At 42.1% G+C, this 12,846-nt stretch overlaps 1 protein-coding gene across 4 annotated transcripts in view; it reads right to left on the bottom strand.

Moving 5' to 3' along the window:
• The window catches only part of LOC146854818 (adenosine deaminase 2-like), a 516,331-nt gene that overhangs the window by 142,894 nt on the left and 360,591 nt on the right, over positions 1–12,846 (bottom strand). For all 4 annotated transcript variants that reach the window (XM_085652178.1, XM_085652180.1, XM_085652181.1 and 1 more), the window contains one exon: positions 6,139–6,247. In XM_085652178.1, the coding sequence (XP_085508304.1) occupies positions 6,139–6,247 (109 nt within the window). The remainder of the gene's footprint in view (positions 1–6,138; positions 6,248–12,846) is intronic.

Below are 12,846 nucleotides of genomic sequence, written 5' to 3' on the forward strand. Positions count from 1 at the left end.
AAAGTTTCACCTTGGGTTACCTGATGGCCTTCGGGTTCATATCGATGCACAGCTGCTGCAGGTCTTGGAGCTGTGGCTCAACCCCAGGCACACCTGATGGAGATGCGTCACAAACATTTGTTTGCAATAGTCCTTACAAGACGTAAAACTGGTCATTTTTTAGGGTGACATCTCTTGCCCACTGATGACATTTTCTGAGGTAACGTCTTGGAGAGATGCGAAGAGAATTCCAGATCTGTGCCATGAGGCAGGGAAAAGGAACGGATGTCAGCAGGAGGGAGAGGCACCTATGTAGGCTCCGAATGTCATTTCCAGAGCGGAACAGCGTCGGTGCGAAACTGCAGAGCACACCTACCGACGTGCAAAGGTACAGCTGAAAAATTTGAGTATCCAGTTTGAAGCATGGGAAACATTCATACGTTGAGGAAATCCATGGCTAGAAGTCTGTCAGATAAAAGATTACAAAGACTTCATAATGTTTTGATAGGATCACTTTTTTCAAAAGATCATAGGCAAAATATCGTCTTGACCATCTTATGACTCTCCTGGAGAACTGGGGTACTTACCTGAGATCAATATGGTGGGAACCAGCATAAACAGTAGAAAGAAGGGGATCAAATGTAAAAATACATATAGCTTTCTACATGGTTATACATCAACAACAAAGTTGTATTCTATCTGGAGATGTCATAGGCAGCAAACCTGGTGTCATGCCCTCCCATGGTAAGTAGATAACTCACCTGTTACCCTTCATATACTTTTAAAATAGACCGTTTCTAGCAACAATCCCCACCTCCCTCTGCTCAAATTGAAGTTTCTTTTCTCCAACTCTGTCACACAGAGGAGTGTTTCATCTCAATGGCGACTCCTGGATATTGACTACCAAATATAGTGGCCAAAATATCGAAGCTAAGAGCATATAGGGCATATGTTTACTATTAAGTTCAAACAAAGATATTTTCGTCCTGGTGTTCTGCTTGGGTTTTCGGATCAGATAGAACCCGCTCATCAGAGCCTCTCTAACCCAGCCAGAACGTTACCCTCTCCCTAGGGCCTATTCACAACAAGTAACCACAGATATATACCACCTAAGGACAGGGAATTCCTACTATATATATATATATATATATATATATATATATATATATATATATATCTAGACCTCTTATAATACAAGTGGCGGCCTCGCGATCCCAGACGGACCTAGGACTTCCTACCCAGACGGCAGCCTCAGCCTCGCGGTCCCAGACGGACCCAGGACTTCCTACCCAGACGGCAGCCTCAGCCTCGCGATCCCAGACGGACCCAGGACTTCCTACCCTGACAGCAGCATCAGCCTCGCGGTCCCAGACGGACCCAGGACTTCCTACCCAGACGGCAGCCTCAGCCTCGCGGGCCCAGACGGACCCAGGACTTCCTACCCAGACGGCAGCCTCAGCCTCGCGATCCCAGACGGACCCAGGACTTCCTACCCAGACGGCAGCCTCAGCCTCGCGGTCCCAGACGGACCCAGGACTTCCTACCCAGACGGCAGCCTCAGCCTCGTGGTCCCAGACGAACCCAGGACTTCCTACCCAGACGGCAGCCTCAGCCTCGCGGTCCCAAACGGACCCAGGACTTCCTACCCAGACGGCAGCCTCAGCCTCGCGGTCCCAGACGGACCCAGGACTTCCTACCCAGACGGCAGCCTCAGCACAAGTTCATCCTATGATTACCATAACATACAACTATTTATCAGATCACACAAGAACTGCCAGTTTGAGCACAACCTGTTCTCTGGTTCGAGGGGCTCCTCTCTCCCTTATTCAGTTACCACTTACCTGATCAGGGTTAACATCTGTTCATGTCAAGTCACAGGTTACTAGAAGAATAGGCTACCCTCTTATACAAGAACACGCAGCACATGTTGATTCACTACAAACTGGATACTTTATTACTCATTACACATACAATCACATAACATTACGTTATAACACATAACCTGCAAGGAAAAGTGTAAGATTAAGTTGTACACTCTAATAAGAAAGGGTCGACATCACCTTAGTAGTATGTAGCCTGCACTCAGTGGTCATCTAGGCTCCCTTCTCGTCTATGCCTCGGTTCGCCTGGAATCACCCTTCTCCGAGTCACTGGGACCTCTTCCTTATCGGCTACTCTCTCCTCTCTGGCTATTCTGTTAGGAAAGCATCTGTCTCTCGGTTCTTCTCCGCCTTCAAGATGGCGTCTGTCTTCCCTGGAATAAGTAGTAGCTCTACTGCTAACGGCTAGATGCCGCCTACGGACTGAACATGTAACTGCCTCAGACTTTCACTAATATAGAGGTGCATTTCCTCATGGAAAATTCCGGCCCGTAACCTGCCGCCCACCAAATTCTTGTACCTCCCCGTACCAAGGACACGTTCCCAGCCGGCCGGCCTGATGTAGTGTCTTCGGCATGAAGAAAAATACAATCCTTCGATAAGGGCCGGCCTGAACCGGTTCTCTCCAAGCGAATAACACCTCATAACTAAAACATAACTCTTGACCTAGAAGAATTCCAAGCTGCCGGAGCAGAAAGAAAGATGGAGTCTCTCCCGTTTGAGGCCTACCAGGCCTGAATTCAGCACGGCTCCATGAAATACCCTCACTACATGACAGGTTATCCCTAATACTAACGAATCTATCCCCTAGGATATGTGTGCAAGCCCTGATCTATGGGGAAGAACACAGGATCATGTCGAAGTGCCTAGTAAATAGGCTCCATTCACTACTCTAACCCTTAGACTTGGATGGTAAGAGACTGAAGTCACACTAGTCACCCTTTAACACAAAAAGGCCGGGAAAATCGAGCAGTACACCTGGACATTTTGGTTCCCAATATTTTGGCCAGGATATTTTGGCAGCATGATGTATCTGTAATTAACATTTTGGCATAACCGACAGCAGGCTCACTGTGAAGCAGCACAGAGCTTTTATCACTCCCAATACAGATCTGCTGGCTTAGAGAAGGAGTCTCTACGGATCCAGAACTGTCACGGACCGCTACTCGAATACTTACTTTAGCTTCTGGTTACGTTCACAAGAGGCAGCGAGAGACAGTGAATTAGTTGCCATTCCAACACTTCTATCAGGTATCCTAATGCAATCAACAATTATGAGTCCACTGCTTCCTGGGCACCTCTGGAGACACGAGAGCGGCATGGAAGACTGGGTGCAACAGCACTGAACAGATTTATAACATTGTGACTGCACAACAGTAAAAGAAAGTTCACCTCACTTCAGTGCAATCAGAGCAGTGAATAACAGGGATCAGCAGCCTGTGTTCACAACAACGATGTTAATGTTTTGCCCAAATAGATAAACATTATAATAATAATAATCATTATCAACATAATACATTTTCATGGTGGAAGACTGTAGAGCCACCTGCATCATATCTGATGAAGACCTTATTTACGAAAGGTACTGACCCAACAAGACTTGTTTTGTGGGATCCAAAACAATATGGAGATGTGTGAACCAATGTGCCATGAACCAGAAAGGGAACCAGCATGCTCATGTTTCTTGTATAATGTGCATGTGTGACAAAATCAGTCCTCTCTAGGTGAGGAAAAAAACAGAGAGGAAATCTTATTAGAGAACATTCTAAACTGAATACAAAATTCTGCAGACAGAATTGTCTTCAAGTCTGACCAAAGACCAGTAGGATTAAGCTGTGGTATGTTTCAATTTAAAGGCCATTTCACAATGTAGACACCTGGATTGTAACCTGCAGTACTTCTATGTCTCACGCCTAGGGTGTGGCAGAAATAGCCTGTTTCGACGATGTGACTGCAGGACATATGCTATGGTATACTGCTGGACATTAGACACTGTGTTCTAGTCCATAAATATATGTAAATTTGAGATGCAGCGCCTTGAAAGATCCCCTCTGCTCGAAAAGGAGTCGGTGCATGAAACATCATGAGCTGGGAAACTGAATCTGTTTTAAATAAACAGAATATCAAATGAACCACCAGATTTTGTCCAGCTGAATATATCTGTAGCTGAAAAACTGGAAATATGGTATAGAGAAATACTTAAAGACCACACCAGATTATAGCAGGATTCATAAAACTGAATACAATTTGAAGAATCTTACCTGAACCATGAGTGCCACATGCTTGCTCAACAACTTAATATATGTTTGTGTGTTTCAGATTACCCAAATAACCATGTGAAATAAAAGAGAGAATATATACATCTGGCTTCTTACTCCACTAACCTCCATCAGACTGTGCCAGCCCAGAGTTTGGAACAAGTCTCATCCCCTCTGCACTAGGAGACCCACTCTGTGTCATCCATGGCTGCAAACAGTTTATATGCATGGCTCTATATGCTGATGATGCCCTCCATAATAGATGATTTAACCTCTCGTTTACCTGAGCCCTGAGTCTTTTCTGCTAAGGACATCTGCATAGAAGCTCTTCTTCCCTGTCAAAGGAAAACAAATAAGAAAATCGGATGCTTCTCTGCCCACATTTTACAGTAACAGGACATCATTGCATTGAAGCCATGACTTGTTGCTTTCTTCCCTCTTTGGATCATGGACGGATTTCATGATCAAGACCTGTTTGTCCAGTTCTTGAGCTCCTGAAGTATGATGTGCATCTTTTGACCTCATTGGTACCACAGGCTATTGATGAGAAACTCTCCCATGTGATGGGAAGCCTATGTTTAGCATTTTTTGGTGGGCTGAGAACATATTGCTAAAAGAGCCCTCTTTTTGAACAAACGCCTCTTGACAGACGGTGGCGTTTGAAATATTTAGTCTTAGACTAGGGTGACCAGAGATCATATGAAGATCTTTATGGCGAACTGAACTTCGTTGCCTCAACATGTTCACCTATAGGTAGCAGAAGGAAACTTTTCCTCTGGAGGGAGGGCAAGGCTCAATTACCCTACCTTTATGGAGCCCACTTTACGATAGTGAGCTCATTTTCTCATGAGACCTTTCGACAGTTTGAGAGAAGATAGCACATGCAGTGCCTCCTGATGGTAGTGCAGTCTCCCTATTTATTGAAGGTTAATAACCTTCCAACTCTAAGTTTCTAACATAAGCCAATACAATTCCTGAATCATATTTGGGGCCAGATACCAGCCTCTCCATAAAACCTATGATCACAATAAGGAATCTAGTTTTCTAAAGCAATCGGACAATTAGCATCACAATCTCGACTCTTAGAACTAGTGACACTGACAATCTGCCATTAGCCTCAGCGTGTAACGATAGACCAAAGTACTAACAGAGATTCACCAGAGGTATTAAGTAGGATTAAATATGAAGAACTCTAAATCCAACAAGAAGGTTATGCCATGCAGAGAAATAAATCCTACAGTCTCATCTCTATGCATTCCCACATTGATCTCACCACGTACCTCCACTAGGTGCACCAATGGCACTGTTGCTTTACCACTCACCAGCACTAGGTGCACCAACATCACCGCTGGCTTTAATGCTCAACAGCCCTAAGAGCCCCAAGGGCATTGCTGGCTTCACCACTCACCAGAATTAGGGACAAATCAAGATTGAGAGTTCCAAAAGGACACAAATACATATAAATGTAGATAGATAAACATAATTGGTTAACCTCTTCCAGTAATGGGCAAAATATTATCTCTTATGGCTACCAGTACCACGTCCTTTAATCAGACTTGATTCTGATATGGGGACGAGGGGCTCTGTTAATCAAAGTATGTTCCTAAAAAGTAAAGCGCCCCATATTGCAAACATTTTCCAGGAAGAATGTACATGACTAGTATAGCACCAGTGGGAACTATTCAATTGCAGAACTTGAATGAGACTAGCAACTCATTTCACTTAAGCTAACAAAATAAAAAGACCCGGATAGGCCTGTTTCATACTAGAGATAAAGATGTGGACATAAATGTTTTCTGACCACCAAAACTAATGAACAATTACATGGGGCATGTCTTCATGAATATATTTGAACATACTTGAACTGTGGTATGGTCCACACAATTCAGACACTCTTCACACTTGATTCATCTCACAATGCATCTCTTTTAGAGGCCCAACGTTTACCCACTGCTGCTTCTCTGGTGCTTCTGGATAATGTACACTATGAGTGAAAGGTTGCACGGCGCCCCAATACTTACTAGTCTCACCAGCATGGAAGAAGTAAGGCAGGTCTGCTCCTTGCGAGGCAGGTATTTGAAGAGCATCCTTAAAGTACCAAAGAGGGTGTCCCTTGTTTTCCTCGCCAACCTGTGAAGAAGAAGGGGAGCATCTTTATGTACACTCCAAACAGCACATTATCTGCGACTATAAATTCCGAGAGCAATACAAAAGGTACCTTTCCAACCAAAGATCAAACGTGATTCATTCTCGCTCAGAATTAACCTTTATTAACTCCGAAATTCATTAGTTAGTTTTCTTTCTCATATGTTAAGAGTTTTTCCCCCTTTCTAAAAAAAATGAATGCATACACCTCAAGGTCATTTGTGATATTTACAGGAAACAGTGTAAACAAACCTTACAACATGTACATAATACATAAACGAGTAATGCAGTGTTCAAAAATAAAATTAAAACATAAACAAATCACTAATACACTAAACAATTAATACAATATTGAAACTGATACAACTGATACAAAGACAAATCCAAAAAGCTTGACTGTCCTACTGTGCTATTTAAAGTAACAGGACCTATAGCCTTCAAGTCCTCGTTACTGGGTATCTCTAAGGTCCTAGGGAGGCCAGAGTACAGATGTAAAACTCTAAGGCTGCGCCAAGTTAATCGAGCCCAGGCAGTACATTATTTAATATAATGATTCCGTGTGGTTACTCTTGGCCTCAAGGAGAAAATGCCAACGCGTTTCAATCTTCATAAACGGACCAACAGGTAATTTGATTGAAGGTCTTCATCAGGGCGGGACAAATATATGTAGGACAATGCGGATTTCCTAATATAAAAAAATTCAGCTTTTTAAAGTATATTTTCTCTTAATTAAAAGTTACCCTGTATTTTACTCTTATTGTCAAGGTACTTTTTACATACCATGTGGTGGTGACTTTCTAAACCCTCAATAGCAGGGGTCTGATAATGTCGTACGTCACCCTCGTCACTTGGATGTCTCTTACTTTTCTTAGAGCCTAGATTGTCATACTGTCTGTAATTGGCACGGGGAGAAATGAAGAGAGTAATGTTTTAGAGAGGAGGGCTCTTGAGTTGAGCGGTGGTGATGATCATGCAATCCTACGAGAGGTGATATTTTTATGGAATCAGTGTCGTGCAGAGCATATGCAGACAAACTAGTGTAATGTGTATAGCATCTAGCGTTATTTAAAAGTTTTTTTGGTGCCGAGGGGAAGGCGGAAGGCAAGCTGGTTTAATGTGGGTGGCCACTTGCGTTGTGTAAAGATGGTGCCGAAGGTGCTTTATATTGTCGAGATATGCTCAGTTACTAAGTGAGCGGGATGGGGACGTGAGAACCTTCATGCAGAGAGCCCCGTGTGGTGCACGACCTTGATTTCACGCGCACTTCTAGAGTTGTATGTCTTGATCAAGGAGCTTTGACATACTAAGTAATGTGACAGCCGCGGTGCATGTGGTAAGTGTGGCTCATTAGTACGCATGCCGGCATGGCAGAGTGTCTCATTCTGTGTCGTCTTTTACCTTCATGCTGGTCGTGGTCTGGTCTCTTACATGGTCCATATTTCAATCAGGGGCTCCAATCTTGAACATAATCCGTTCTTACGACATGTTTGAGGGCGGGGAGCGTTTTTAAATCCATGGTCCTTTCACGTCCTGACAGCCGGTACGGCTCGACGTGTTGACGTACTTTCGGTATTCTAAGCATGGCATGACCTTGCCTGTCTTCCTGTCATCAAGGACGCTTCCTTGGTCATCGTGGGAACACGCATCTTGCTACTTAATGTGTTTCCATTCCGCTATAGACGCGCTCTACTCATGCTTGTGAAAAATTGGCTGCAAAGTGGCATACGTTCTGCTGTTGAATTATCCCCCAAGTCCAGCTGTTTTATATTTCGTCACAGGATTCCGACATCCTACTATTATACACAGCGCATAATCTCATTTATTTCATTAAGTCCAGGTACATGATGGTTTTGGCTTCAAATCTGGCTAGTAGATTATTGATATTACAGCCTGTGACGTGTTTCAGGACTGTACACTTGATGTCTTTTGGACCATAACCTTTGTCGATACAGTGTTGGACCATGGGTGAATTTATTACTTGACATTTTATTCGTTATCGGTGTTGGGTTATTCTTTTCTTCACTGGCGGTGTGGTGTTGCCTATGTAGGCCTTGGGACATGGGCAGAGGACACATTATATGACATTGTGTGTGTTACAATTTGTGAATTCTTCGTTTCACATTTTTGTTCCCATAGGTGAATCGCATGAAGAAAAGAATAACCCAACACCGGTCACGAATAAAATGATAATTTACTAGCCAGATTGGGTTATAGTCTTGATGTCACCCTTTCAACGGACTATGTTTCATCTTCCTCTTTCTTAATGCCTAAGATAACCATGCTGTGGTTGCAGCCCTTATAGTATCCAGAATATTAGAATGCCCTTAATTTGTTCAGATATGTGGTTCCCACCTGTGCTACTCGTATACAGTCTTTGCTTCTTATTTTGACTCGCTAGGAGGATAGGTCTGCACACCCCAATCCTCAATTCTAAAATGTAGACTGCATATTCCAACTTGCGGATAGTGTGACCCTGCACCGTCTTGAAACCCATAGGGCAGGAAGTGCCGGACTGTCAACAGAACATCATAATGGTTTTAATATTCACAACAGTGCTCAAATTCTTTAATGTGAAATGTTCTTTCAATTTTTGACAATATTAGACTTGTATCAATTCCTCCTCTTCTCTTTATGGTAACGCATACTCATATTGGACATAATCCATGCATGGCTTTTTTGTTATGCCCCTTCAACATGTCAAGGTGCATATCAGACCAGATGGGTTCTTTTTCAGGTGGGTAGTTAACAATTTTATGGGTGCATTCCAGACTCCTGATTTTCCTTCTGGTGTAGTTAGCTCAAAACTGATACCTTTTATTTTTTTTAACGATTTTTAATAGATTCTCATTACATTTTGTTACTATCACAAAAACGAACGCCTTTTATTTGTGCATTTTTATATTGTCTACAGAAGTCCAGAAAATAATTAAACTAGAATGTAGATAAATCCCCCCAGATTTATATCGACTACCACTTAATTAACCAGTCCCAAGTGTCTTTTCAGAAAGGCCCTTAGGTTTCTGCTGACCCCATAAGACTGGAGATAAAGAATTGCAAAAAAATCAAAAACGAATAGGCGTCGCCATCTATGCACCCAGAGCCGGAAACAACATCCCTGTATCCATCAGACTGTCCCGTGTATGCTCCAATTTAAGAAATGTTCAATACACACTAAACATGATCCAGTAATCGTTTACTTACGGCCTAAGAAACAAGCTACCCCTCGAACACACACTGGCTGTCATTAGCTTGGGCCTGTGCAGCACTGCCCTGCCTTTCGGCTAGACTCAAGCAGCATCAATACCACAAACATAGATATATTTACGTATTCTGACCTTTTCTGGGGATTATCCACAGAGCAGACTTTGGATAGTCTTTACAACTTCCTGCAACTGTAAGTCAGCTACACCCGCCTTTTACGCTATCCATTATCCACAACACAGAAGCCTCGTTGCGATTAGTACTGGTCCTCAAACTTTTTTTTTTTTAACAAGGCCTTCTTAAACTTTTGCAGAAACACCTATAGCTGCCCTTTTCTATAACCCACTCAGCTCTGTTTCATTACCATGGGTAGAATGCACAGCCTGCCTACCCTATTGCACTGGGATTTTAAATGTTAACCTATTTTACTATATTCCTCATAAAACTATCTATACCCCTAGGAATTAACTATTTCTGTTAACTTCACAGCTGACTCAAATTAGACTTCCAAAGTATTAAGACTAGTTTTGCCCTCCATACTTGACGGAGCAAGGACTCGTAGAAAAGAGACTTGCTCGGAAGCAATCCTCTTATTTAATTTCTAATATAGGAAGAGGTGTGGCGCTGCGGCCAGGACGACTGACTCCGGAATCTGGGGATCACGGTTCGATCCCCGGCGCCGGATTAGCCCAGCACCATGTGACTCTGGGCAATAGCTTGCTTAATCTTCCCCACGGCCCCCAGCGGCTAGAGACCCTTACGGGTGATTGTTCGCGCTTTACAAATGTGGATTATTATTATAATATTGTATTAACCATGTATTGTGTAAATGAATATGCACCACATGGAACATAAAAGACAGAGAAGCTTGTCTACGTGTTTTACTAATAAGTAACTCTAGCAAAATTCTAAAATGGCTGCTAACGGGAAATCTTTATTGCGCATGCGTCAACTGCATCTACGCAGTAATGACGAACTGTCGCTTGGAGGGAATTTCTTGCACCTGCGCAGACGCTATTAAAATAGCTGCTTGAAAGCTCACATGCTTGGCATCTGCTTTGGCGAAACTAAGCTATTTTACTAATACTAATGTGGGGAAGGTAATAATGATTAAAGAGGGATAGAGTAGAGATAGGTGGTATACAGTGAAACCATTTATATTTGAAATTAATATTTGTGTTTCTGATTTTCCGGCTAGTACACATTTGGGCCTCTCGTACGAATCCAGAGTCTGTTAACCACCTGACCTCCGCACATGCGTGGTGTGATTTAGCCGGAAGAAGTGACGATATACTTGAACGCAGTCCAAGGACACAAGAGATACATACCCTGGGACCAAGCATCAAAAACCTCTGGATGAATAGAAATACATGAGAAAATAAACATTTGTGTCTAATAAGATGTGAATATGGGTGGGAATAAAGATTTGTGAATAGAAATTAAGGGGTGGGATCTTTGAACAATAGACTTATAGACTGAGATGAAAAATAAAGTATGGTGTGATAATCAGCCCCCCGTGCCTATCCAATCAGAGTTAGTATTTTTATGATATTGAAACATTAATGGGTGGTACATGAATATCGACGAATATAATTGAGGTAGTTTTAGATAGTTAGTTATTCAGACGAAGATTTGCTGAATGCTGCAGAGCTCGGGATGCTGTCGGAGTGACAAGAGATGCTGATGAAGCATCGAATGCAGAACCATTTACTTTAACTAATTAATTTAGAAGAAGATCGCGGAAGAATCTCGAGGAGGAAGAGAGTGTCAGATGGGGTGCTACGCAACCGTCAGTGTTAGAGAGGTCATCTATCCTGTCCTGAAGCCTGATCTTTCCTGGGTGACCCTTCCCAGCTCCTTGGTCAGGGGGCTGGTTTTCACACCATCCTAGGTAATTATACTTTCATGAATGTGCAGATGTGCTTTTCTCTCTATCCTCTCCTTTCTGAGCAAAGTCATTACAGAGTATGATATATTTGTTTGATTGATTAATTGAATCTTCCTTCCTATGAGTGACGGAGATTATACTGTACTTTGAAAGTGGTTCACATTAAATTCATTTAGAGAAAAACGTAAAACTTTCCCGAGTCTGTGGTTATTTCACTGCAAAGAGAAATAAATTATGTAATTTCACCATCAACTAGTTCATCTAATGGTTCAATGACCAAAGGAAAGAACTTTTTGATCAGTGAAAGATTAGTTGAGAATGAAAGGAGACTAATCTTGAAATTATAAAACCATAAAACTGTGACTCCAGCGGTTAGTACCAGGCTGAGTGTATGTGTGTTTATGGGCCCAGGTGAGTATATGGTATTGGAGTACCTGTTGCTGGTTCACCGCTGGATCATACTAACATTACACATAATTTCTGCCAGCTGACCAATCAAAATGTACAGAGGGTTTCTAGTTTACTCTCCCAGCACCCTCTTTTTTGAATTTGAGAAAAGGCAAGATGTGGCCGATAGATGTTAAATGTTTCCCATGCTATATGTGCGGGTGCTCAATAACTAAATCAGAATAAAAACAATTGTGTATTTCAGACCATATATGACCCTTAATACTTAAAACAGCTAAACCGGAGGAAACAACTATAGATTGCTTAGAGTCAGTTCACTGTCTGCAAAAGTAGCAACCTATTGTAGTATTTCTCATGCGTCCTTCTCATAGCTCTTTGGAATTCTGGAACAATTAATCCAGGATTAACTCTGAAATCTGTAAATAAAAGTGTGCAGCATGGTACTGCCGTATTTTAAACATGCTAGATATCTTTGCAATAAAATCTTGTGATAATCTCTAACATGGCTGTAATTTTGGTTTCCTAGTCAAGTGATCTGAGTCCAACCCAGCACAACAGGTGCAGGGCACTCAATTAATATGAAAGCAAGGTTTAGTAAATAGATGGGATCATCTTAAAGGGGACATAAAACGTTGCTAATGTACGCCTTTCCCAACCATCGATATGGATCTGAGCTACTACACACTGATCAGTTTAAGATTTTTCACATACATTCCTCTTTGATTTTGTATTACGATAGCCACTCCTTTATTCATAGTCCCTGTTTTTAAATGTAGACACACCTAAAGCTTTTTGAAGATTACAGCCTGAGGTGGGCTTTCTGCAATAAAGATATGTATCTTCTTTTTTTCTAATTATACCACTACGGATTTACAGGTTTGATCATTATTCAATCCATTTACACTTGAGTAGATTACTTTCAATAAATTAAATTAAACAATTCTCAACAAATTGTTTTTGAGAAAATGTTTTCACCTTCCTTGCAGGGCTCCCTCACCATCTCTCTCCTTTTCTATCATCCCCTCCGTACATTTCAGACAAGAAATCTCCCTACTTCCAGTGACCCATTCCTAAATGCAATGACAAG

Source organism: Triturus cristatus, chromosome 4_1 (assembly GCF_964204655.1).
Source record: "Triturus cristatus chromosome 4_1, aTriCri1.1, whole genome shotgun sequence".
NCBI classification, from domain to species: Eukaryota; Metazoa; Chordata; class Amphibia; order Caudata; family Salamandridae; genus Triturus; species Triturus cristatus.